This window comes from Haplochromis burtoni, unplaced genomic scaffold (genome assembly GCF_018398535.1).
Source record: "Haplochromis burtoni strain Fernald_Lab_line unplaced genomic scaffold, NCSU_Asbu1 Contig_90, whole genome shotgun sequence".
NCBI classification, from domain to species: Eukaryota; Metazoa; Chordata; class Actinopteri; order Cichliformes; family Cichlidae; genus Haplochromis; species Haplochromis burtoni.
Genome location: NW_024582451.1, coordinates 483,133 through 510,568, shown reverse-complemented (window position 1 = coordinate 510,568; position 27,436 = coordinate 483,133). Strand labels below are relative to the sequence as shown.

General features: G+C 39.6%; 2 protein-coding genes across 2 annotated transcripts; one reads left to right on the top strand and one right to left on the bottom strand.

Moving 5' to 3' along the window:
• The first annotated feature begins 1,612 nt into the window (after positions 1-1,612).
• Positions 1,613-20,177, top strand: tuft1b (tuftelin 1b). The gene is made up of 13 exons (XM_005927582.3): positions 1,613-1,885; positions 2,895-2,951; positions 13,851-13,928; positions 14,048-14,140; positions 14,260-14,331; positions 14,480-14,545; positions 15,526-15,609; positions 16,409-16,519; positions 17,687-17,910; positions 18,122-18,227; positions 18,537-18,620; positions 19,117-19,208; positions 19,314-20,177. The coding sequence occupies exons 1-13, from the start codon at positions 1,775-1,777 to the stop codon at positions 19,384-19,386; spliced, it is 1,251 nt and encodes a 416-aa protein (XP_005927644.1). The 5' UTR covers positions 1,613-1,774; the 3' UTR covers positions 19,387-20,177.
• Positions 20,178-20,345: 168 nt separating this feature from the next.
• On the bottom strand, positions 20,346-24,047 carry LOC102298017 (protein C1orf43 homolog). The gene is made up of 7 exons (XM_005927583.3): positions 23,790-24,047; positions 23,591-23,692; positions 23,390-23,498; positions 23,241-23,294; positions 21,780-21,946; positions 21,066-21,124; positions 20,346-20,945 (listed from the first exon to the last, which is right to left on the bottom strand). Exons 1-7 carry the CDS (start codon positions 23,850-23,852, stop codon positions 20,738-20,740), a joined length of 762 nt encoding a protein of 253 aa, XP_005927645.1. The 5' UTR covers positions 23,853-24,047; the 3' UTR covers positions 20,346-20,737.
• Between the last annotated feature and the right edge of the window lie 3,389 nt (positions 24,048-27,436).

Below are 27,436 nucleotides of genomic sequence, written 5' to 3'. Positions count from 1 at the left end.
AAACTAATTATTTTCCAAATCAAACTTATTTAAAATCATAAATGACTCTGAAGAATAAGTGCTATGAAGATGAGATCATAATCCACTATCAAATGTCAAGTATCAGTGTCTTCCCCTGAAGATATTATATGATATTCTCTCTCTTCTCTGAATAGCTCAGCTGAGTCTTTCTTTTAGCTCTGGCTAAGTTTTCTTCCTAGAGACTCTCAGCCTGTAATCCTAAGGTGGTTTACTGTAATTACCAAAGACATCAAGCTGTTCCAGGGACTCCACTTCTTTAAACGTCTGTGTCTTTCCCCTTAGTGAAGAAAGGCAGGCTTAGTTTTTCCTCTTTTTTTTTTTTTTGTTTTGTTAATGTACTATCCTCAAATTAGAACCAGTGAAGCTGACTGGATACACTTAATGATAGAGCCTTTGTCTGAACACTTAAGTGTAAATAAATTACGCAACTGCACATCATATAATTTTCTGCATTTAAAATAGGAGTGGCATGAAAATAGATCAGCGAGCTGCGAGAAAGTAAGAGGCATCGTTTACAAGCGCTAGTTGTAATTATATGGAGCGCTTCTCCTTATCTAAGTACATAACATCAAAGGAATTTATAGTACCAGTGAGAACATGTAAAACACAAAGCAGTCCAAATATACATGTGAGCTCAACGCAAGAGCTGAGCATATATTACTCACCCCTGTCTAAAGTCCTAACCAGAGTTATTTTACAGTGAGATCACTCATGTGTGACATGACCACAACTTCCATTATTGTGAAGCTTTTCAGTGTGGGAGAAAAAGAGGCTTTAAAATAACCTACACACTTTATAGTGCACAGTGTACAAAGGTAGCAAAGAATAACAAAAACCATTTATGCATGAAAGCCAGTGCGTGTTTGTCGTGGGTTGAACCTTTCCAAAGAAGCTACCTTTGGAATTTTCATCAGAAGTCTGTTGACCTCCAGGAGCTCCTCTCACAAAGCCGCCGTTCTATATTTACAACGGCCTTCATTGTATTTCGGTCATGTGGACAAAGTGGTTACTTTTATGCAGGTGTCGTGGAGCAAACAAGCGTGAATGACAAATAATGTAACAGTGGTGTCTGAAGCCAGGATGCAAAACAGCAACTGGAGCGGAAGGACATTGTAGGAAAATAATAATGTGGGATTATATGGTTTAATCTCTAGTTTAGTTTGTCTATAAGGTAAAGTCATTTCCCTTAATCCCACACCTTCCTGGGTGCAAGTGACAACAGGAAAATAGAGCCTCTGATAGCTTTAGGTAAGAGGTCATATGGCGGGATGTTTTATATGAATTTATGATCACCTAAGTTAGTGTTAGTGAATTGTTACATGTTCTGTTTGATCCAGGGCTCTCATATTCTAGATGCTAAGTAGAAAACTTATCTGGGCTGATGTTTCAGTCCTGGTGTCAAAATAAAAGTTTCAAAACCTTTGTTACTAAATGCAAAAGAGATTGAATAAAGCATAATTACAGCAAATTAACATAAAATGCAGTTACAACAGTTTTCCTGTAAATCCAATTACAGCGGGATATATTTGCTGTTACTCAACCTGTTTACAGTGTAGGCCTCAAGAGAGGTGGCTCCTTGCAGGGCAGGATGGTTATTAAACAGGACTATATCCTCTTTGCAGGTCTAGCACAGAATTAGCTGTGGCGTAGAAGAAGCAGATCCTGCACTTTCAGCACTGTTGTGTTACTGGGACATATCACAGGGAAGTGCAAGAGAAACATTTTTGACAAGACAGATGAAGAGAGACGGCGTATGGGCTCCTTCTGGAAGAAGATCAGACAGGGGGCTGGACACAAAATGCCATGGTCCAGGAGAAGTGCCACCAAATACCTGTCCGATGGAGGTGGCATCAACTTCTCAGAGGTTAGACAATATTTAAATAAAATGTGCTCGAAAGCAAAGAAGCCATCACCATGCACTTTACTGCTGACCTTATTTATTTAATTGAGTGAATTTTCCATATAATTTTGTTACACAAGAACGTAAAACGTTCAATTCAACGGAATCCGGTCAAATTACATGTAATTAATTGGCATACAGTCAGTTTGTACCAAGCATGTGCTCTTTACTGCTTAATTATATGAGTAAATAAAACTTTTATTTTATATATTTACATATTTTCAGTTTTTTATTTTATTTAACCTTTATTTATACATGTAATCCAATTGTTTCAATATAAAAGAGACTAACTAAACTAACTAAATGAAAATCGCGAAAATTGTTTACACAATATTAAAACGGAAAAATTCAGATGCATTTTACTCATATTTATTTCTTCATGTTTATAAGGGCAAATAAGACATAGCCATTCATTTATATTCAGCATTAGTGACAACATTGTATTCATTCATAAATAATCCATTATAAGACAAGAAACCTTAATGATTGCTAATGTGCCTTGAAAGAGAAATGTGTTAAATAGCATATAGGTCGAGTAGCGTTAAGATAGTCGTCATCATATCCACTATTATTATTATGGGAAGAAGAAGAATATCCCGTGTCTAGGAAAAACACTGAAATATGAGTAAGTATACAGACAGCTTTAAGCCCAAAATAAAAATGGTCATGTTGGAAAATATGTCAGCAATTGTAAATATGGGCTACACCGTGGTTCAGTGCATTCCACTTGCATAAGGTAGGCAGGTCTGCTTTACTTTAGCACCTGACAGTCAGACAGACGGCAGAGGGAGGCAGAAGCGCAGCGGGGTCCAGGTCTCTCCACCTCTCCCCGGGCGTGTGTCGTATTTAACAGTTACTCGCGAAGAGCAGAGTCTGTAAAAACACAGTACTCAAAGAAACCGTGTCCAGTAACTTTGAACAGCTCTGATTTTTCACTTATTTTTATGTGTTGTCGACACTTCCCGACGAGAAGATGAGCGGCGGCGTGACGCGGGCGGTGGAAAAGGGAGAAGAGGACGACGAAACTAAAGTGAGTGATGCTGCGTGACACTGGTTTAAAAGCACTAACTACTAAGTTTAGCGTTGCACTCACCCGGATTTCATACTGGGCACATTTTGGTCCACAATGACATAGTTCCCATTAGACTTCCCAATTTTTAAGAGCAGTTTTTCATATGAAAGCGAAACTTTTACCCGCAAATAAGAATAATAATAATAACCTCACATGAACTATGTAAAATAATGTGACGTTAAAGCAAAAATCTATCCTTCCTCATCCTCGTTCACCATATTTGCATCACGTTTCCTTTGCTGAACACAACGCAGACTGTTTTTATAAAGATGGCAAATCGAACAACATCACTTAAGATGAGAATTAGGATCCTTGGGCTGATGTCTATATTTCTCTAACAGTGTGGGGACATGATCGTGAACATTTTTAGTAATACTTAATAAAAAATTTGAGTAAACGCTTCTACTCACCTTTGACCGGCAACACTGTTAATTATAAGCTACGACTATTTAACTAATGACTCTTATTTTAAATAAATAAATAACTCACCTGTGCTGAGGTACTCAATATATGATGCAGTGTTAACTTTTCTTGTTGTTTACTTAAAAAGTGGAATAATGGCAAAAGATGTGGGCTGACCACCAATGCTGAAGTCACTTCAATCAAGGGATTCTGAAGCGCTCACTAATTTTTTAATGTTTTAAACTTTCAGGACCTTAGAGATTAGTTATTCATAATCACATGGCCATTAAACGACAATAGTGTAGATCAGGGGTGGGCAATTCATTTCCCCAAGGAGCTGCATGAGAAACTATTTAACTCTTGAAATTAACCAATATTCATTTCATCTCTTTATAAGCTTCTTAAGGAAAGTAATTACCCACCTTTGGACTAAAAACTTGCTGCTGTATCCTATAGAAGCTGCAGAAAGAAATTTGATTACTATAAATAAACTATAAATAATGCTAACTGCAGCACATATATATTTTAAAGCAGAATTTAATAGCACATATGGCAATCCAAACCAAAACTGTGATGCTGCACCTGCATCAACAACTTCTAAAGGCAGTATACTTCTGATGTCACATATAGCAATATTCCTGGTGTATAAGAAATCAAAATCTAAGCAATAAAAGCATTTAAAGTAATTCCAAATGTTCTGTGATTTCAAAGAATAAAAAAATCTCAAGCAAGTCCAGCCACTGTATTGCAGTGCTTCTTGTTGCTTGACTTTAGTTTTATTAATAACTTCGCCTGCACAGAAAAATAAGCACTACCATTGTAGATACACCAATATTCTCGTCCAATCAGAAGCTGGTTCAATCCTTGGCTGCTCCAGTCTCCAGTCTTTCTCAAACTGAGTTGCGTGTGAATGTGTGTGTATGATGTTTACATAGAAAGCACTTACATGTATAAAGAAGTGCTTTTGGGAATGCTTAGAGTGATCAAGTAGAGAAGGGAAGTGCTACACCTGAACCTTAACCGTGACCATATACAATAAACTTTTTAAGAATGAACTGATGTGTTCACACAAGGGAAATGTAAATGCTATCAACTCATTAAACACCAGTGAACAATTATAGCCTCTAGCCGTGTTTTGTTTTTGTTTTTTATTACAGATACAGTAACTGTAATCTTTCGAGCCATTGTAGAAGGATTACAAAGCAGGTGACCGGACATTCAAGAAAGTCAAATTTACAGGGAACTCTGAGCGTCACAGCGCTCATTAAGAATGTGCCGGTACTTGTTGGTTTGGTAGTTAAGTAGAAATATGATCACTGGCAATCAAACAGTTTTTTTTTCTTCCAACTGTCTTGCGCATTGTTTTCTTGAGATGCTTCCTTGTAGATATAAAATGACAACTATTTATTGTGAATCTGCCAAGTAAAATATTAAACATTGCGTGATGCTGTCAAGATCTCGGTTAAATTAATTTAGTGCTTTAAATCAATGATTTTATACGTGTCGAGTCCTGTTGTGATGCCACATGTGGTGCATGGTGGCAGCGCGAATGAACCGATAATTTGTTTATAAAGACTCTTGGCAGGAAGCAGAAATCTTTCCCAACAAATGCACTCAGGCTGTTCAAGCATTTCTCCCTCTACTGATAGATCTGGTGCAACAAATTCATATGTAGATGAGAACTGTTTGTGGTTTGGAGGGGATCTTGTTTGTGTGGACTGTTCTGAGATCGTTCTTGACTATAGTCTCAGCAGATGCATGCAGCTGAGAAGACAGCAGTGTTTTCACATTCAGTTAAGTAACAGGTGAAATAAATTGCTGAAAAAGTAAATAAAAGCAACCAAATTATTTCATTTTCTGAATCGCCTCTTCACAACCATGCCTGTCAAGTAATACGATGTGTTTGTGCTCATATGCTGTGTTTAGTTTTCTCCAGATGTAGTGCTTTGCATTAGGGCCAGACATCTTAATTTTGGTTTAATCTGTCCAAAGAACATTGTTCCTGTCTGCGTTTTGTCCTGCCTCCTTATGTTCTCTATTCTTTTATCTTCTCTTCCCTACCTCATTCCCAAACCGGCTGTGTCAGATTGCTGCCTCTGTTGGAGATTTCTTCCTGTAAAAAGAGACTTTTTCTTCCCGCAGTCACAAAGTGCATCTATGGGGTTACTGAGTTTTTCCCCAGAATACAAAATCTTTACTTTTCAACATAAAGCACCTTGAGTTGACTGTTCTTTCCCCCCCGACTTTTCAAAAAGAAAATCCACCAATATAGCCGATATTAGATTATTTTACATCATAAAAATGTATTTTAAGGCCACCTAATGTGAAAGAGTTACAGCTATGACTTTTTAGAATAGGTTTAGTGCCATCAGAAACAATTTAAGGCGGTTTATTGTAGTTTTATAGCTAGAAGTAAAAGTGCAATGTTAGTTTTTTGTCTCAAAAATCCTCCCAGTTTTCTTATTCAGAGAGCCTGAGACCCACAGGTGTTGAACTCCAGGCCTCGAGGGCTGGTGTCCTGCAGGTTTTAGATGTGTCCTTGATCCAACACAGCTGCTTTAAATGGCTAAATGACCTCCTCAACATGTCTTGAAGTTCTCCAGAGGCCTGATAATGAACTAATAATTTGATTAAGGCGTGCTGACCCAGGTTGAGATCTAAAACCTGCAGGACACCGGCCCTCAAGGCCTGGCGTTTGACACCCCAGGATAAGAGCCTTTGGGTATATTGTATATTGTGTACTGTATATTGTATATATCAGGCAGAGAAAACATGGGTTTTTTCACCTTAAACATGGCCTCAAATAACCCATTTAAATACATTTAGAGGTTTATTTTGTATTAAGTAATGGTAACGGTAATTTAAGGGTAATTTTAGGGTCTCTTGTGTCATGTCTGTGAACATGATGTGAACAACAAGCGCATTCTAGGTAAGGTTGTTATTAAAATACCTTAGCTGGATTCCAATGTGGTTTGCTTAGCTCCACGATGTACTTGGAGAGCGACGTGGGAGAGATCGCATGCAAGTCTTTTGTTTGTATTACAAACACGTCTAAAGGTTATGTTGGCACTACTCACACGTCAACAAAAACAACTGAATGACAATGACAGCTGGAAGACAGTGAACCGAGGTTAAAGCAGCACTTAGAAGTTAGTGAAAGAATATGGGGATTTTACATATGTTTGTACATATATCACTAAATCAGAGCACGTGTATATATGACTTTTCCCTATGTTAAACATGAGTAAAAATGCTTTGTTGATACTCTATAAAAGTAGAAACCCCATATTGTTTATAATTGTGAAAATGGTCCTGCACAACTTTCCAAAGACTAAATATGTCAATTGATGATTTTGTACTGTCCAACAGGAAACCAGAAGATTTAGATCATTAGTTTACTAACAAAAAATAACAAAGAAACCATAAAATAAGCATGTTTAAGAGTCCTTCTTAGATGGTCTGCTGTCTCCTCATTTGACAAAACAAATGATTAGTTGATTGTAAGTTGAACTGTGGCTTCATTATAAGCTTCAAATGGCCACAAAACACGTTATGTAACAGAATATCAGGATTAATATCATTTAGGAGATGTGCGTACTAAGTCAAAGATAGCTGGATAAGCATGCACTAACATGAACATATTTGGTCGGTGCAGCATTTGACTTTTGTTTGCATGGTTTTGTTTGCTCTGCACACACGCACCGTGCCAGTAACTCGTTATATAAAGATACTTCATTAATCTCTGTTATGTAACTCTTAACACATTCCTCAGTGTGCTGCAAACTACCACTGTCACTATGTGGCAGATAAATGAGGTCATTCCTCATGCGTACAGTAAGATACTAACAGATCAAAGAAATGATTAAATGCCCAAAATTAGCGTGACATTGATACCCATGATGAGTGTATGTAAAATTGTAATCACAACTGCTTTCCTTTGTCACATTCATCAACAAAAGATGTTAAAACAAAAGCTCAGTAGGTTCTTATGTTTAGACTCAAGCTGACCATTGTAATATTTGTTTAAATTCAACGCCAACAAAGTTTTTAGTCCACAGTTCTGTATAATCTAATCAGTGGAAATGCTCCCTCCAGTTTTTTCCATGCTGTATTTAACATCACAGTCCTGTAGGGAAGCTCTGAACTGCGTGCCTCCTTGAGCTGGCGCTCTCGCTGTAGCTCTGACGGGAGAATAATCTGGAGGGGGGAAAAAAAAGGGGTTGGGCAGCTGATGCAGCCTCGCCCAGCCATGTAAGGCAAGACAGCCGTGGCTTCCCATGTACTTAGTCACACAGATAGAGACAGTCTGGATCGCAGCTGCCTGATCATCCCCGGGAAAAGTCCCAGACAACTTTCTCAGCCCAGGTAGATATAAGTGTGATTCTTTGTGAGATAAAGTGGCATGGTGATTATTATCATGGTGATTATTATGAGGGTAAAGTCTGTGATGGTTCTTGTGGTTGTAATATTTTGCTTTTGCATGGTGAAGTATAGAGCGGTGGTTGGCAGATGATTCATTTAGCTTTGTCTTCCCAGTAGACCAGTCGATACATGATCTCTGCAAGGAAATTCTTTAAATGAACATTGCCGTCTGTTTGATCAGCACGATTTCTCCGAAAAGCAACCACCAAACTTTTATTATTCAATCTGAATTGACCTGATTCTGTTAAGTTTCTTCTCACCTCCTGCGTGCTAGTATTTAACTTGTTACATAAAAGTAATTGTAAAAGTGACACCTCCTATTTGTCAGTTGTTTTCTTGTGTCATGAAAAAAATGATTCAGCTTTCATTGTATTAGTTCAATATTCTTTGGGGATTATTCATGAGACGAGTCTATATTAATACCTATAATGTGTATGGCGTGCGCGATCTGGTGGAGCAGGATTTGCGGATAACAAAAACTTGTTTTAAGCAGATAATTACGTCTTCATTCATAAGGTGTTTAGCCTGTTGCTTAGTAATAAAACACGTCTGTTTTGACTGGTAGTGGAGATGGGTAGGTTTCACACATGGCTGTGAACTCGGGGGGGTCTTGCTGTGAGTTACTGCTCGGCCTGGTTTTCCCTTTCCAATGTTTTTAGCTTGCTTCAGTGATCTCTGAGTGTCTGATCCTTTATTCGGTGTTGCTCTATCCTTTCACTATGACATCATCTCCAGATCAGTGAACGGCAGTCATGGAGGAGTTAGTTGCCCCCTTGGTGGGACGCTCCTCTGTTGATTGTGTAAGGTCACCGGCGATAGAGGGATGCTCTGGTAGCCCAGACTCGTATAGGGGAAGCTGTGATGCCACCTACTAATCAGTACTCATGAGTCAGGCTGGACAGATTTATAAACAGCTGTTTTCATGTCTCCTGTGAGTCTGTTCCAATAATGATGATGTGATCTGCAGTGTTGTTGAGTCTTTGATCATCTCAGCTTCAGAGATAATGACTACCTAATTCTGCTCCGCTCCGCTTACACTGTCCAAGTCCCCCTCATGCTTTTGTGTTCTGGTCTGAGATAAGCCAATCTTAATCTGCTCAGTTAACAGTTTTACAGGTTTAGGAATAATTAACTATTTTGATCATTGTTAAAAAATGATCTCCATTAAATAAAATTCTTTTTTTCTTTCCTCCAGTCAAATTACTTCTTTTCTTATATAGTAGTAAACTCCATATCTCCACAATATGAGCTGTTTTCATCCTTTTATATGAATCACTGAAGTTACACCCTCCACTAAAGGAGGTAGAAAGAACTAGAAATGCATACAGTAGCTTTGGCACCTCTCAGTATTCCACTTCCATTGTTTTTTATGCTGAATGCAGGACATTAGAGACAGAAAACAGACTCTCCCTTTGGGCTCTCTGCTGCTGCTCAGTTACACAGTTAAGCTACAGTTTGTCTTTTTACCAGAACCTTTATCTCAGCACTTTGTTTGCATTTTTGCATTTAATGTTTCACGTCTTTATTAGTGTCACAGCACTGGGATTCGTAATAATTTGTTTAACTAGTAACTAAATTGTTAGTAATTGTTAATGCTGTTGTGCTCTCACACACCAAATCGAAAAGTTCGAATGCCACGTGGTTAGGAGTGCTGTTCTCATAGCCAGAACTGTGACATCACACAGTGCCAAGAGCAAAAAAAAACCAAAAACTGCCTGAAACAAAACATTTAGCACAGTCTGAAGCATGAGCTTTTGGCTGATTACTTGCAGACTGCTAGTTCTACTTCATGTTGCACAAAACAGTTATTTAATGGTGCTTTGTTCCATGCCTTTAAAGGAAAATCAATCAACTCCCATAGAAAAGCACGTCCCTCAGTGGCTCTGATATGATCAGTTAAACTATTTTCATGAGCTTTCCCACCTTGTGAAACAGTTATATTTGTAAAGATAATATTTCTTTGTGCAAAAAAGGCTACTTGACTTTGCACGCTCTGTGTTCTTTAGGCTTTGAAGTTATATGAGGTCAGGCTTTTACAGAAGCCCTGAGCTGCACAGACAAGCCTGGAGAAGCTGCTCTCACAAGTGTCTGCCTCTTTGTCTCAAGAGTGGAAGCAGATTATTATCTGCACTGTAAACGCACAGAGCAGATGAAAGGTTTTTTTTTAAATTATGTTCATTAAAAACGTGAGTTAGTTCATGCCCATAGAGCAGATACATGTAGATAGTGGAGCTGTGTAGCTCTGATGATGTGGAACTATATCGAACAATCTGTAAATGCAAGACTATGCAAGTCATCCAGTTTAGGAGATAGCTGTACAAATCTCTTAAATTTAACAAAATTTAATGGGACATTTAGATTTAAATTCACAAACTACCCTGGCAACTGTATCATTCTGCAGAAAAGACCATCTAAGACCCTTGTGCTAGTGGCAGGCTTTATAACAATGATGGTGTCTCCACTCGGCTAAGCTGTGATGTTAGCAAAGTGCACACTTACTGGCAGGTGCAGACAGAAGTTTTTACAAGCAACAACTTGCAACAAGGCTTTGGGACTTTTTAAGTATTGGGGTGATTCCTGAAAAGAAACTTTGCAGCTCTGTTTTCTTTCTTTTCTTTCTGGCTCTTTGTTCGCCATAAAGAGAGTGACATCTGGTTTCCTAGCATCCTGTCTAAGGCAGATATTTCTATAGGTGATACTTTTAAAACATAACACAGCGTAGATGACTTAAACCACAGGCCTGGGGAACATATGTCAATCTGTTTTTAAGGAAACCTATGCCCTTAAGTCATTCTGTTTTGTCCATACATGCATTTAATGGCTTTTACATCAGGACTTAACAGTCAGCACTTACTTCTATGCAAAAAAAAAAAAAAAAGCATTCAGCTATTCTCAGTTCTATTTCACCTTGGAGCGTGATCACAGGTAGAGGCTAGCTGCTCTGTAATAACACATAATAACACTTTTTGTAGGAAAGGTGGTTAATAAGTCTTGCAGTCAATTGTTGGGACTGTTTTCATGCACCTGGCCCCTCCAATATGTGCAGTCAAGTCATTGTGTGAGCTCTGACTTGTGATTCATTACAACTATTACTGTCAGCAGAAGAATAGCATGTGGTGAGGTGCACTGCCAGCTCCGCCCAGGGTGCGCCTGTCCCATGATCCTGCCTGCGTCTCTGTTGAGAGCAAAGCCCTTGAGGTGTCCCTCCCTCAGATCAAAGTTTCAGACTTGGCTTACCTCTCACCGCCTCTGTGCTGATGGTTTTCAGGTGGCACAATCGCGCTCTGAGAGCTGCCATTCAAGCTAAGCCATTTGTTTGAATTGCAAACAGAGAACTGGTCGCTTACGTCAGTAGCCAAATGTGTTCCCCACATTTGATGCGTTGTTTAACATGGCATGTTCATGCATGCACCGAAACACTCCAGAATCCGAAATCTGTTTCCACTCAGTCACACAGTTTCATTTTATCCCAGCGACCATCGTGATGAGCAGCCACTAATCAACAAACCACCAGCAGTCAGTGGGCGTACCCCCAACTGCCTTGCCACAGAATTACTGGAAGCATGACACGGTTAAACGGGATTTCACAGGAAAGAAGGCATGGCTGACTAATGAATTTGCCAGTTATTGTATGTGAAACAAAATCTGTAAGAAAAAAGAGCAAAATATCTTATTCTAGGATGTGTTCTACTTTCCATTTGGTTTTCTTGACTAAAAGTGCCTTTCAAGTTTAAACCCCGAGCTTGTTTAGGATTACACTGTGTCCCTTATATCTCGAGTATGTGTGTACATGTGCTCACAAGTAATGCTTTCTTTAAGCTGACGACAGACTGTGGTATGTAGAGTACGTGTCAGTGCCTCTCAGGTGTCATTTTCACTGCAAGCAAATTAAAGGTGTGTAAGTAGGAACAATGTGTGAGAAACATTACTAAATTATTTCAAAAGCATGCTGGGTGCCACTGATGAAACAGGGTGGTATTAATAGTGAGAATATTATAGAACAAATAGCGTGTAAATGTAAAATATGATTCAGGTGAAGTTTTATGGCATTCTTTTGCAGAACCAGAGAGGGAGAAACATCTGGTTCTTTGCTGTCTTTGCATTTTGTGAAACACAAGCATCTCAAATGCTTGTGAAATAGCTAAAATACCTTTGTGATGGAAAACAGGAGGCTGGAACTGGAGAAACATATTTATGTGGGGATCAGTAAACCAGTGAACAGCAGCTGTAAACATCTGGTGTACGCAATACAAGTAAACAAATCAGCATACCTCAAACTCATGCTATTAGGAGTGTTTGAACTAACGCAGCATATTCTAGCCTTTTGTCATAATAGTAATAGTTTTGGGTATTTACTACAGGGTTACAAGTTCAAGTTTTTAAACTAAACGAAGAAGACAGTTACAGTGCAAGAGCTTTATTTTTGCCTCAGGCTCTTAAGCTGTGCGCCATTTTTGCAGCTACCTGTTGTCCTCTGTGGTCACGCCCACACGGAATTTAATTAAGGCCACTGATGACAGCGTGCACAGCAGAACCACAAAGCACACAGTGTTTTCACAGGAGCTCGGCCTACACATTGTCTTAGCATATTAAGCACTCCATATGCTCATATACTGTAGGGTGGGGACAAACTATACATGAGCTATACACTCCAGACATAGTGGATTTGGAGATAAGATAAAAATGAACTGTTACGTAGCTCACCAGCAATTAGAGTGTTATCCTTCACTTTCAGGGGATTTTGTTTGTCAAAAGGACTAAACCGTTTGTTTTCTTTGCATATTTGGACTAAAGCAACACAAATACACCTTCATCCTACTAAATGGGTGTTCCCAGGGACAAGTGCGTGTTTTTACAATATTAAGCATTTGTTTGTTATGTGGTTTGACTAAAATCACAGGTGGGTTTAGCTGACTTTCTCGGGTGAGTTAAATGTATTTGTGTCTAAGTTTGTGGGAGAAAAAAAATGAAAACTACCCCTCAAAAACGAATTACTACAGCAAGTCACGCTGATTAGCATGTGAGCGTAGATTAAAGAGTCATGATCAGCACACAATGACACGTACTTCCAGTGAAAGAGTACTCTCACTGGCGGGAGTGTCTGCCTTATTAGGACAACAAGATGCAACACTATTGCAGCAATAACTGGCAAGGACAGTTTAAGGAGATGATCCACACAAGGGCACATTTACTGGGATTCCTACTGCCTCATTCAGAGAGCACAATTAACTAGAACTGAACTGAAATATAAGTAGGCGATATATCAAAATAATAGAATAGAATAGTATACACATATATAACAATATCTACAAAATAGAATGCAATGCACTGCAGTAGATTCAAGAGAAGAGGTCACATCTCTCGGCTCAAACATAAGGCATGATGCACTGATCAAAACAAACCAAACAGAACAGATACTATAAAAATGAGTGGGACAGACTAGAATACAATAGAAGAGATGGACAGTTACAGTGAATAACGTTGGCCATGAGTTATGTTAGTCAAACCATCTGAATCTTTCTGGAATTTCCAGTGTGTGTGTGTGTGTGTGTGTGTGTGTGTGTGTGTGTGTGTGTGTGTGTGTGTGTGTGTGTGTGTGTGTGTGTGTATTATATAAACTTTAGTTTATAAAAGCCTGCATGACAAATAATCTCCGTATTTTCTGTTTCCGTTGCCAAGGCGACAAGTTGACTCAGTCACGGATGTTTTGAGTTGTGATATTTTTGTCCCTGACTGGTCAGCCTTGGTTTCATTTTCTCCAGTGTTTGGTCATAATCACCAGACTTGGCCACGAGGGCAGAGTGGAAATGTTTCCTCATTGGCGGTTGCTAGGCTTCACAGTTTAGCTGTGTGGCATCCAAGGAGAAACCTCAATAAAGGGGAAGTTTTATGCCCCCCCCCCAAAAAAAAAACGCTGTCTCTCTCTGGCTTTCAGCTCCACCTTGTCTTTCAGTTGAGACTTTCATTTTGAGCCCTGCTTCATTTCCCCGATGCTTCATTTAGCACATCTTCTTATCTCATCTTTCATTTCAGGACCGTTGCAGGCAGCTTAGACTCAGCTTACAACGTCGAGACCAGACAGGCAACACCTCACAACAGCACAACAGTAAGGTACAACTTCAAAGCAGTTTTAAAACTATTTGTTAACTGAGAGAAAGAGAGGAATGCAGAATGGGAAGTTTGATATATACATATGAGGGTTTGTGTTTGTTTTTTTATACTGAATGTAGGAGAGCACCATAGAATTTGCGCCGCCGCAAAAACCTGAAGGGCAGGAAGACGAAGTTGAAGTCAGACCTCACATAGAAGTTGAAGTCATCAAAGTATGTGAGCTTGTTTTGCTTGCTCATGTTTATTGATAAAGTTTGAGCAACTCAACACTTCAGTTTTAACTGAACTACAGTCATATTATCTAACATGCTGCGGTCACTGTGTCATCCAGTTTTACCTCGGAAAAAACCCACCGGAAGAAAGCGTCAAGATGCTTACGGACGAGGTGTCCCAGATTCAGGAGGTCAGTGTGTGGACAAGTCAAAGCTGAAAAGCTATTGGTGGAAAGCAGAGTGTGTTTCTTTAAGCACAGCGTTCAGCTGTGTCAAGGGTATACCTGTGGTTCTGCATAGTACACATCTTTTTAATGCCTGATGTGTTTTTGTATTTAGGTGAGGTATTGTCTGAAGACTCTGAGACAGCAGATGGCAGCCAGGCAGAATGGCAACAACAACCAGGTACACACCCTCTGCCTCAGAAACAGTTCAACAGATTATCTTTGGTCCGGCAATTTGGAAGAATAGTGATTTTAATGCCTTAAAAGGATCAAAAGGTTAAGTATATTACAAGTTATGTATATATATGTGCTGCATATAAGGCTAATTTCCTCCTCTGACCAAACAGTAAAGATCTACAGTAAATATCTACCAATTTTACAAGATCTACATGACATTTATAAAATAAAATAAAAAGCTTTTTTAGATGAGCTTTGCCCTTAAAATAGGTGGCAGCATCTAAGTAAAATGCAAATGACTGAGCAGAGTTAGTGGTTAACAATAGCCTCCATATAAATGATAGAATATTTAAGCAAGAGTTACAACTGGAAAATTACTTGCCTAGTTTAGATGTTATTTGGCAGGGTTTAGATGTGGGGCTTAATCATTCATAGATGCTCTGTTGCTTGGGAGAGCTTAGAGATGACTATCATTATTTATTTGAATGCAATTTTTTTAAGTTGCAAAGACAGAAATATCTGCCTGTATCCTTCAGTTTGATACCAAATGCATATCAGATAAAGAAGATGTTATTATTGAGCATAAACTTGTAACTGCATTTGAACGTGGGTAATTAGTTGATAGGTGTATTTAGTGCAATTTAATTTAATGTAATGTTTTTAACATGGGACTATAGAAAGTGACCTTTGAGTGCAGTCACTTCAGGACCTGCAGCTTTTAGAGCTTCATAGGTTGCTGCTTGGTCTTTGTGAGTGTTGAACTGTGCGTGTGGGTCACCTTCTCTTAACCTAAGAGGCTTACGAGACCTGCATGGCCTTTAAAGCAGACATATGGAATACCCAAATTATGTAATTATGTAATTATGTAACTAACACAAACACAGCGTATCACAATATTAATTGCGTAGAACTGAACTGTTCCATTTTATGTGCAGCTTTTTCCGCACTAATTCCTCCTCCCATTTGCTCCTTTTTCCTATTCAGCGTCCAGCCAATGGCTTCAGAGTCAAAGCACCCACCAGCCAACCAGGTGTCATCAATGCCAACGGCGTCCACACCGATGCTTACGTAAGCTCGCCATAGTTTGCAGAATTATCTGACCTCTTCTGAGGCGCTCCCGTGTGTAGCCTTTATCATTTGATTATTCATCAGTTTGAGATGAATGAAATGGGGAAATGGAAGAAGTCACTTTCAGCTGCAGTTCATTTGAATGCATTCAAAGTTTTATTCAAATGACAGTCGTGATGGAAAAAAAATGCCTGTCCCTGCAGCAGTTCCTCATTGATTCAAACCAGACAACTGCCTGCTTTTGCAGAGAAAATGCTACCCAGGCTTTCATCAGCTCATAACAAAGCTTACCACACACACACAAGATATTGTCTTTCCCATGCATTATTCTCGATTTGGCGGATCATAACAACTGCTGTAATTCAACACCATCTACCAAGCAAGCAGTGTTGGCGCTGCAAGAAAGCTTGTGTGTGTTTGTGTGTGTGCATGCTAGTCAAACCCAGTATCTTCTATGTATCGTATATAGGTAAGGTAGGATCAATTTACACTTCCCTTTAAGTGGTTTCAGATTGTATCACAGTGCATTAGATGTGTTGTGTCTCCGGTAGAGGAAACCATTCTGTCTTCCCAAATAGGAGCCTTGAGTTAAAAGATTATCTGAGTAGAGTTTAACAGCTCCTTGTCTAAATGATTTTGTTACCTCAGGCTAGACCATGCAGCCTTGTAAACACAAAGCAAATGGCCTATCAGCAGCCTCTTTTATCAGTTTGTTAGCCCATGTTGAGCCCTCTGGTTCAAGAGGCTTGTGAGATTAAATCTAATTGAGCACTTTCTTTGTGTGTGTGTGCACTCTCAGGTTGGGGATAATCAGGAGGAGAGTGCGAGGCTCAGAGAGGTGACCAAACGCCTGTATGCTCAGCTGAAGGAGATGGAGAAGCAGCATCAGGAGGAGATCGACATACTGCAGGTCTGTATCAGGAGATGAGTAACGTGACACAGCTTCCTGTCCACTGCAGCTATGACTCACCCCTCTGATGCTCTCTTGCTCCTTTAATCGTCCTTGTTATCTGTCAGTGTTATCTTTGGATTTCATCCCTCATCTTGTGATCCTCCACTGTTTGGATCTTTGCTCTGCAGTACATTCATCTGTCAGGACATGTAGGGGCACCGCCCGAAGACAAACACTTTACTTTACATGTGCAATTCTTTACTGTTAGTGACTCCAGCGAAACAAAATTACGCAACAGGAGGATATGAGACATTATTTACTAGGAAGTTATCTAAATCATTAATTTTTTTTGACTGAATTCAGTTTAGACAGAAATAGCCGAGAACAATACATTTAAAAACAAAACATACAGTCACTTATCAAGCTAAAGGGGATCAATTATCCTGATTTTTTATATCAAATGTACTTTGTTACAATGAAAGTTTCAAGTGGTGAGGTCAAGTATGTACAAGCAATACCTGTGAGCCAATAGCTCAGGCTTTAGACTGCATTGAATGCTCAGTTTCAGCATTTTTGTACTCGTAGCTCTGTGTGGGATCATAGAGGGAGGATATCCTTAATATGGTCATCCAGGGCACACAGATCTGCTGTTTAACCTCATGTTTGTGATCAAGAACACGTAAAACTACTCTAGTAGAGTCCAAGAATATATTTGTATGCATAACAGGTTCTCTTTAATGCTGCCAGGAGAAATTAATAAAGCTTAGAATCATTAATTTAGCATTTCTAAGAAGCCCTAAGGAGACAGATTGGATACCTGTCCCGAGGTATACGCCGCCTCTCACCCAGTGACTGGGACAAGCTTCAGAATAGATGCATGATTTCTGAGTAGGCACTGTTTTGCCTCAACTAGTTCAACACTTTGAACATCTCATGTAACAAAAAGCAATAAAAAGGTGCAAATAAAATGAAACTGGGGGGATTCCAACTAAGCCGCATTTTCTACTCAGGTGGCAACATAAGTGAAAAAAATACGTGGAGTTACAATTTGTTAATTCAGCTATCTTAGGGATACTAACTGTGGCAGTGAATCGGCCTTATCAAATCAATGAAAACCAGACTCAGGTCAAACTTTATATTATAGCACACCAGAAGGAAGTTCTCACACTTTGATTTTCCTCTCAGGCTGAATCAAACGAGTATCAGGCACAGCTGGCTGAGCAGACAGAGCGGCTGCAGAAGGCCGAGGAGCAGTCTGCAGAGAGAGGTCAACAGGTGGAGGAGCTGCAGAAGCTGCTGGGAAACATGGAGAACGAGAACGGCATCCTCAAAGACAAGATGGCTGCAGGAGAGGCGGAGCTGCTGCAGCTTAAAGCAGGCGGAGAGGAAGCAGGAGAGAAGGAGCAAAGGTAAGACTGCACGCAGACTCATAAAAGAAGAAGTTTCTAACAAACCAATAATGAGGAAAGGCTCTGCCCAGAGAGCATCTTATAAAATCTTATCTGATTGATGTTGCGTTATTTAAGGGAAAGCCACTTTTATGTCCTGCAGTAAAAGAGAAATACATCTTTTACTCACGTGCTTGACTGTATATAAGCTTTCTCATGTATCTGCTTTCAGGTGTGCAGAGCTCGAGAAGGAGGTGGCTGTCCTGAAGGAAAAGATTCATCATCTTGACGACATGTTAATGAGTCAGCAGAGGAAGGTCCGCCACATGATCGAACAGGTATTTATGCACATAAGGATGTTGCCTGGTGGTGCATAGTGTACACAGACACACACAGACTTGCAAGCTGCCCATAAACACACACACACACACACACACACACAGGAAGCCACTAATGAGAAAATGTGATTTCTGAGGAGGCGGCCACATGAAGTAGAATTGATTTGGGGGGATGAAGCCAAGCGGAAGCATGTGGTGAAGCAGAACCGCTGGTGATAAATAAGTGATGATGCATCTGCTTCAAGCAGACAAGCATCTTGTGTTATTCATACGGTCTCTTATTGTTTGTTTGTTGCATCTATAACGCAGCTCCAGAACTCCCGCACGGTTCTCCAGGAGAGAGATCGAGCCATCAGGGATCTGGAGGAGAAGGTGGCTTTCCTGGAAGCAGAGGTGAGGAACTTTCTAAAAAAAAATGCAAACAGGCTGAATCACTGAATTTATCTCTGTTTTCTTTTGTTTTTAAAGCCTTTCTTTGCTCAAAAGATGATCAAAAACAGCTGTAGCTTTCTTAAATGAGCTTTTTAAATCTAGGAGTCTATTATCCCCTGTGTTGTTCCTTAAACATGGCACACATAAAAGAAGGTGGTGCTCAAAAAAATGCACTTTTTGCTCCTGGCTGTGCCCAGGCATGTTAGAAAATTTCGTTGGCCTATTATTTCAATGAAATTATATTTTTTGCAATTATAGATTTACAAGATCATCAGAATAAATTAGGTGTTGGTCACAGAACCATAAACAGACTATCGATGTCAGGTTTTTGTCTTTTTATGGGCTTTGCCAACAGTAGGAAAATATAAAATGGCTTTGTTGTTTGAAGTAAAGCTGTGCCTGTGTCAAGCCGAAAGAATGCGCCGTTTAACGTCGTTAATCCCGTTCCTGTTTACAGAACAAAGAAATGCATGACCACATGGAGTACTACCTGGCAGGCCAGGATCTTCCACCCTCATCTACTGAGAACAAACCAGAGGTTGTTTACAGGTGAGCCATCACTTCCTAACTTACAGTCCTTTCTATTAGTCATCCTACAGTCAGATGTCTAAAATAATCTCTTAACATTTCTTTTTCTCCCCCACCTCTGTGCAGCAAACCGCTGACACCGACAACTCAGAGCAGCAAAGCCCTCCCATTCATCAAAGTCATTGAGATCAAATCATGATTGGAGAGACAACCAAAGGAGTTAAATACTGTGTACATATTTATATATTTAACCATATATGTAAAATGCAGCTCTGCAGTGATTTTCTTTTAATTGTATTTTTATAAAGGTTGTTTTAGCAGACCTCACGCACATTCTGTCGATACCTCGTTGTTGCTTCTAGGGCTGTTCTTTGTACCTTCTTTTGGTTTCCTCAAAACAAACAGGGATCCATGCAGAATCTGAATAAGCTGTTTCAACAGGTCAAACTATAAGGCGTGTCAGTTAAACGCTGTTGCTAGTCTAGGGTCAAATGCACGAATAATCACAGTGATTTTAGTGTTTTCATGATCACAGTCACTCTCGGGGTTCAGGGTCAAATTCCTGTGCTTTGCACCACGTTGCCAATAGCAGGCGTGCGGTTATGATGTCAGCAACAAAATTTGTTTCACGCTTAGCTGAGAGATTGGGTCAATCGTCATACTATTTTGATTTGTTTGACCTTGTTTTAGCTGCGCAGTGACAGACTAACTGCCTCAACGTGCTTATTGTACAGGCCAAACATGTTTTGTGCTAAAAGGTTATATTTAATTACGCTTATTTTTGCTTGATTATTAACATAATTATGCATTGTTCGCATTGACTTTGCTGCTTCTTCCTGTCAAATACCTGGTTGCACTCCAGGATGCATATTTTTAGAAAGTTACTTTATACTGTGAAGAGTGTAGATACCCCGAAGTTCAGTCTGCGTCACTTTTATGTAAACTTTGTCCAGTTTTATTTAAATTTAATAAAAGAAATGGTTCATTTGACTCAGTTGATTTACAGCGCTTTTTTTTTTAAATCACGGGTTACAATATCCTTCCTCTATGACCTCACACCGCCACCTAGTGGAAATACAGGGACATTAATTATAAAAAAAAAAGAGGGTGGGAAAGTTCCCTCAAAACCACAAAAAAACTTTTATCTTCATATAAATACACGTCACACGTATGAATTTAATACGTTAGCATAAATATCTTACATTTGTACATTAATCAAACATTTGTATTTACAATTTCAACTCTCAAGAAAAAATAATAAATTCAGTTGACTTGCTGCTTTTACAAAAATGAAATGAAACAATTGTTTTCCTCTGCACACATTAAACAGCAAACACACACATACAGAAAAGGAAAAAAAAAACTCCTGTGACAGCAAGACTTTAACAACTGCATCATTTCCTAGATCAAAAATATAGAGGATAAGATGTCTCTCGCTGTCCATTCTGAGCTTATTTAAAGCTCATTTTTAAAGCCAACCAGTCAGTCTGCTATAACTTTTTATTTCCCCGTAGACTGACCGCACACCATACAACCATCCTATGACTGCATCACAGCGTGCTCTCCAGTGTGTTGTAGTTGTCTTTGAAACTTTTGAGCTCCAGAAAGTGTTTGGGCCTCTTGCTGCGCTGGCCGGTTGAAGGCAGGTAGGTGACCTGGATGGTGGAGGGAGTGCTGCGGACAGGAGAGCCTGTCAGGTCCTTGGCTGCGGACTGGTGATGCTGGTCGAGGCTGGTGGTGCTGGAATACGCCTTCACGCTGAGGGTGATAAAACAGATGATTTCAAATGTACTGCATAAACTGACAATGCAGACCGCATCACTTGCTGCAACAGAAATAAGACTGGTTTCAAGTCTGGACCAGTACGGTGACACTTACACGTCAGCCAGTTCGTTTAGAGCTTGCTGATATTCAAGAAACTCAGGTTCCCCAAACACCTGAAACAAATATTTAAATCCACATCAGCAGATGAAAGAATTAAACTCGTTATATTCTTGTCTTTTATGAACCCTCTGTGCCCCTCTGTCCTTCTAGTGAGTGTCAGATCACAGTTTACTTCATAACGTCAGGTGATGAGCAACCACAACTTTTTATCTGAAGGAGGCTGTAAAACTTTGTAAAAAGACTCGATGAGTCAAAGAAGCAGGATCACTGTCATCACGAGGATTTCCAGAACTTTTCTGTCAATAAGAGTTGCTGATTCAATAAGTGCATGCAATTAGGCCATGTTACTGAAACTTTGTTTGAAGTGGCTTTAACGTTGTTGGACTCAGACGCTTAGCAAATAAACTTTCATGTGATGTGAACACGTAATCAAAGAGGAGACAAGGCTTGAGTTGAGGAGGAGGAGGATGAGATGGAGATTAGAGGGAGAAGAGAGAGCAGTGGTGGACGTGGCAGATGAAGAAGACGTCTTAAATGGTCCTAAATAGTTTGAAAGCAATAACTGCAAAATCTAAATTAAGATTATATTTAGAATTAACACTTTACGGTAGCGTTAGATTTTTCCATTCTTTCTGAATTCTGGAACCTGAAACATTCTAATAAAGTTCTGTTGGGATACAGTAAAATACAGTAAAAACATTTATGCACCCCAGTCCCATGACGAGCGCTGTCGTAGCCTTCAAGCAAACGGTCAATAAGTGCACTGCGGCTGCTCTTTATCAGAGAGTGGGAGTTGCGCAGCTCAACTAGCCAGCTCCTGAAGCTGCGTCCTGTAAATGCGCTGGGGCTCCCACTTATCTCCTGCAAAGGAATTCCTGTGGCAGAGAGAGGAAGGAAGACAAGTTGAAGGTCAGGAAAGACGTTTTAATGCTTTAAATGGAACAAAAACAAAACAAGAACAGAATTAAAAATTATTTTACAATAATAAAAAAAAAAAGCTGAGACACAATAGAAAATTCAACTGAAACCACAACAAAAAGACTTGTGAATCACTAAAACTCTATATTTCACTCAAGCTTGAAACTTTTGTGACACCACTGTTTGGCCAAAATTACAGAGAAAGCTGAGAAATGCATAAAACCACTGAGTGGACATATTACAGCTAACTGGCAAATGTTTACCTTTAATATGCCCAACAACGATTATATCATCTACTGATATAAAATCAGAAATATAAACAGACTCAGAGAAATCAGGCTGTCAGGTGGCACAGCAAGAACTCATGAACACGGCTGCAAACCACCACCAGTCAACTCAGTGGTAAGCTGCATCCACAAAGCCAGTTCAAACTCTACTGTGCAAATATGGGCCTGAACTGCTTTAAGTTGGACTCAGCTGAAGCATAAAATGATCCTGTCTTCTTTTGGATATTCTGACACTTCCGCTGGGATAAAGAGGAAAGGTGCTATCCAGGTTCAAAACCCATGTCTGTGCAAGTATAGGGGTACATTACTGCAACAGCACAGCTTGAATATGTAAGACGGCTTCATTAATTCTCCTGGACAACATGTTTTGGAGCAACACCATGTTGAATCTATGCTAAATCGCCTTTTGCATGCCGGTGCAGTAAAAGAGTTAGGGTGCTGAACTGGCCTCCCTGCAGATCAGATCTGTCACCCACTGAAAAAAGAATGAAAAGGGTAGCCCTGAACTCTACAGCCAAAATCCTATATAATTCAATAACTCAAAACTACAGCAATATAAGTAAAACACTTGAAAAAGATGATGTGGGTTTGGACAGCTGTGAACAAGCTCAGCATGTTAAAAATGTGCTCCTTGAATCCATGAACCTTCTCTGTGGTCTTCCTTTGTTCCTCCTGCACCTATACCTTCCAGTATATCCACTATCCCTCCTCTGCACATGTCCAACATATCTCAGCTTTGCTTCTATAACTTTGTCTCCAAACTGCTCAACCTGAGCCGCATTCTCTCTTGCTTCTACCTCTCCACCTGCTCCCTCCTTTTACTACAGATCACGATGTCATCTGTGAACATCATAGATCATCAGAGACTCCTGCCTGACCTCATCTGTCAACCTGTTGATCACCACTAAACTGGAAGGGGCTCTTAGCCGATGAATACATTTAAGGAACAAATTGTAACTCTCACCTGAGTCACGGATTGCATCCAGAGCTTTCATTCTGTACAGGTAGTTGTAGCAACCTTTGAAATATAAGATATCAATTTGTTACGTTTAAAAAAATAACTAAATAAAAAGGACAACATTTGCTCAAAATGAGTTTAAAAAGCTGACTGACTTATCTGTGATGCCCGCTTCAGTCTGTCGTCTTCTTCTGACAGGAGCAGAGGTTCATAACGTATCTCATGAACTTTGGACAGTCTGGACTCAATCTCCTCCCTCAGACCCTGTAGATTAATTCATAAAGAATTTATTAATATTAAGGCACAAAAAGTTAATAATAATAATAATAACAAAACAGTAAAGATCCATGCCTCACCTTTGGTGCATTGTGGCCAATAGGTACATGAGGCCCTCGGCGGGATCTCATTGCAAAACGCATGATCTGCCTTTTGACGAATATAAACAGCAATACAAACACCTGAACACAAAACCAAGCGTGACAGGATTGAGGTTAAAACTTATCATAAACACACCACCGTTCACCAGGTATCGAGCTTTTAGTGTAACTTACTCACCAAGCTTCCATAGGCCATAACCAAAACAACATTGACTCCAGATAACGGCGATGACTCTGCCATGCTGCCTGTCAGTGCTTACAGTCTATGCGACGACGAATCACTCTACAGCTTCAAAGTATGCTTCGAAAAAATAAAATATTAGCAACTGAGCTGACCCTTGTCTTTTTCTTCATGGGCATCATGCGCTAAGATATGCTATTTAGCTTTCAGTTAGCTTTGCACTGTGAGGGCGGGGCCAGAGCTGATTTCCGCTTGTGAGTGTTGGATTACCGTAAGAACCATGCAAGAAGGACACGCTAAACAGACTTCCTGTCGTTATATGATGCTTAGGTTATTATAATTACCTATTACTAAAGTACAAACAAAGAACTGCAAAAGAAATAAATAAAAAATAAAGACTTTTTTGCCCCCCCCCCCAAACAACTAAGTAAAATTCATCTGTAAACACAACCTGCCTAAAAGGGCACAATTTATATCATATACACATTATAGGGCTTCGGAGTTGACGTCACGCCGCAATGCATTGTGGGAGCGCGGCGGCATTTTCGGGGTCTACGAATCAAATCAAACACACTGTGTTGGAACGACGATTACAAGATGCTTAAAAGCTGCTCAAAAGAGAATGGACTGTATAGAGACCGATTGCGTCCAGAGGCGAAGCGGCGGTACTTGCAGAAAATAGCGTGCATTCGAAATGTGGACCCGTATGAAATACGGCCGTGGAGTAGAAACCCTGAAGACCAACCGCTATTGACGTAGCCTGACATATTTCATACCTTATCTGTGGAGTCAGCGCGTACAAGTCGTCATTCAAACAAAGGTAAGTCAGCTCGAGTACTGCGAGTGAAATGCGTTTGATTTCCCTGCAAACATTCACATTAGTGCAGCATAAATTCATTCATGAGGGGAAATTACAGTGAGAACATGTGGAGGCTGTTAGAGGGATAACATAGTGAGTTCAGTGCATTGATGAGACACTGTCCTGAAGGATTTAGTTATTCTTTATGGTTAAAGAAATTGCAATGATTTATTAATGTTTATTATAAATAATTCTAATTATACATCTTGCTTCCATGTTTGTATCTTGTGTCACTAAAAATACATTTTATGCTTTCTCCATCTCTAAAGTGATGACATCCTTGCATTACATACTTTAGGTTCATTTTCTGCAGGCAGGTTTCTGACAGAGAACAGACAGATTTAGATATAACCTGCAGCGTTCTATAGATGGACACATAAAGAAATGAAAAATGACATGTATGTGCTAACTTTCTAAACACTTTGTTACATTTATGATAAAGTAGATTAAACACATTTACGTCGACCTTGGCTCATAGTTCTTGTCTTTAAATGAACTTTGTTGTGTGTGCTTCAGGTCCTGCACTCAAAGACTGAATGAACCAGCATTGCAGCCATGGGTCACTGTGAGCATCACAGGGAAGGTTGAAGCCGCCCGCTGCACCTGCATGGCCGGAGTCGCAGAGACCTGCACCATGTCAGCTGCTCTTCTGTTTAATGTAGAAGCAACAGTGTTGATCCGTGGCACAAGGACTGTTACAGATGAACCTGCATACTGGGTTTTGCCTGGTAATATGACCAAGATACAGCCAGAGGTTGGCCATAAGATAGACGACTTCTCTTCAGCTGCCCAAAAAAAGGCTCTTGATCAAAACATACACAGACCATCTGTAGTGACAGGTAAAAGGAGCCGTCCTCAAAAAAGAAATCCCACCTGCTACTGTGGAGGAGTTGTCACTGCTATAATGCCATCATGTTTTATCTAGGGGTCTAGATTTATGCCTGTAGTGCACTGCTGTGTAAATAATTTGCATTTACTGAATATGTACTGACTGAGTCCCGCTGTTCAAAAGTTGAATAAAGAAACTAAATTATTTTGCCTTTTTTTTTTTTTATTTAAACCACTTTATAGAACATCACATCAGTTACAGTGTAGAATCCATGTCATTTACAGTTTACAAATGACAAAATGTTTACACCAAATCATGAGTGTTTACATGATATCACCCACTACTAACATTACTTTATTTACTGTATCTTTTGAAAAAATAACAGCACAAGACTTAAGAATATTTAACAGGAGCAGGTTTCATTCTTCTCTGGTTTTATTATCACACTGTTCACCAAACGCAGCAAACCTTCACCATCTTATCCAGGAGGGTCACCTCTTCACCCTCACATGGAAGAAGTAATCATGATTGGCATGGTGGTATGTTTGAAGCAGGTCCCTCGTGTAGCGCTGGAAACCAGTCATGATGTTTCATCCATTTCATCGGCTGGTTTGCTGCAATAATGCCAAATAATTAGCAACTCTATAAATAGAAGGTAGTTCTGCAAAATCACTCAGTAGGATGTTTGTTCTAATTTGCTATGAGCTCAGAGCGCATCGAAAATGAAACTAATAGGCTATAAAGAGTGATATGAACATATTTAGAACTTACCGGAATGAAAATGTCTGGAGCACCAACAGATATTTGGAGATGGAAGAGAGCTGCACGTCAGCTCGTCTCACAGCTGCTCTCCAGGCTGGACGCCTTCGTTTGGTAACATCGATACACGAGCTGCCTCATGTCGCTTCCAGGTTGGGAAAGCATAAAAAGACAATCCAACCTTATTCCCGTGCCGGTCGTAAGATCGAACATTGCAGCCGAGCACACAGCAAGTACGAACCATGGCTATGCTATCGCTCCTAGCTTAGACCCCCAAAATGGTGAATCGGGCCAAAATCCTTTCCACGCCCACCCCCGTGACATCACGCTCCGAAGCCCTATATTACTGTTGGTGATATTTGTAACACATTCAATGATCTATGTAGAATGTAATACTTATACATATTATTTTTCATTTTTTGTTTATTATTATTATTATTATTAGTAGTAGTAGTAGTAGTAGTAGTATACAACACCATGTAAAAGTATTGATCTAGCCCTGTGTGAAACAGACGCATAACTAAAAATCTAAAATACATTAAAATGCAGTATATTAGGAAAAATAATTCTACTATACTTGAAAGTTAATATTTGGTATAATCACCTTTAATTCTTCAACACAGCCTGAACTCTTAGGTTGTGAACAACCACTTTGTACCTCTACTTTTGTACTTTGTACACTGAACACAGTCTGAACCAAATATTTCAAATATGTATTTATCACTCCACCAGACCTGGTTCCCCTGACTTTCAGTCCAGGTCTTGTGTAATTTAGCATATCTCAAACTTTGCTCCCTCCTTTCCTTCATTAAGAGTGACTTGTTGACAGCCACCATTTCTGAGGCTTCACGAACAGTAGATGGATCATCTGAAGGACCAGATACATCTCTCAGGTCCTGTGTCAGATCTTTTCTGGATTTTTTCTTAAGGACGTGGCTTTTAGATATTGCTCATCTGCTGAAGATATTTTTTTAGGTCTTTCACTGCTTCACTGCTTCTATCCTCCTCATATCCAGTTTCCTTAAAGATGTTTATAGCACAAGCACATCATGCTGAGATATGCCAAGTTTTCTGTTAGAAGCACTTTGGGAATCACAAAAATTGTATTTTATGTCTGTCAATTTTTGAATAGATTCAGCTAAACAAATGGGAATAAGCCATGTGTTTGACACAGGCTGCTGGAAACAAAGTGTCTAA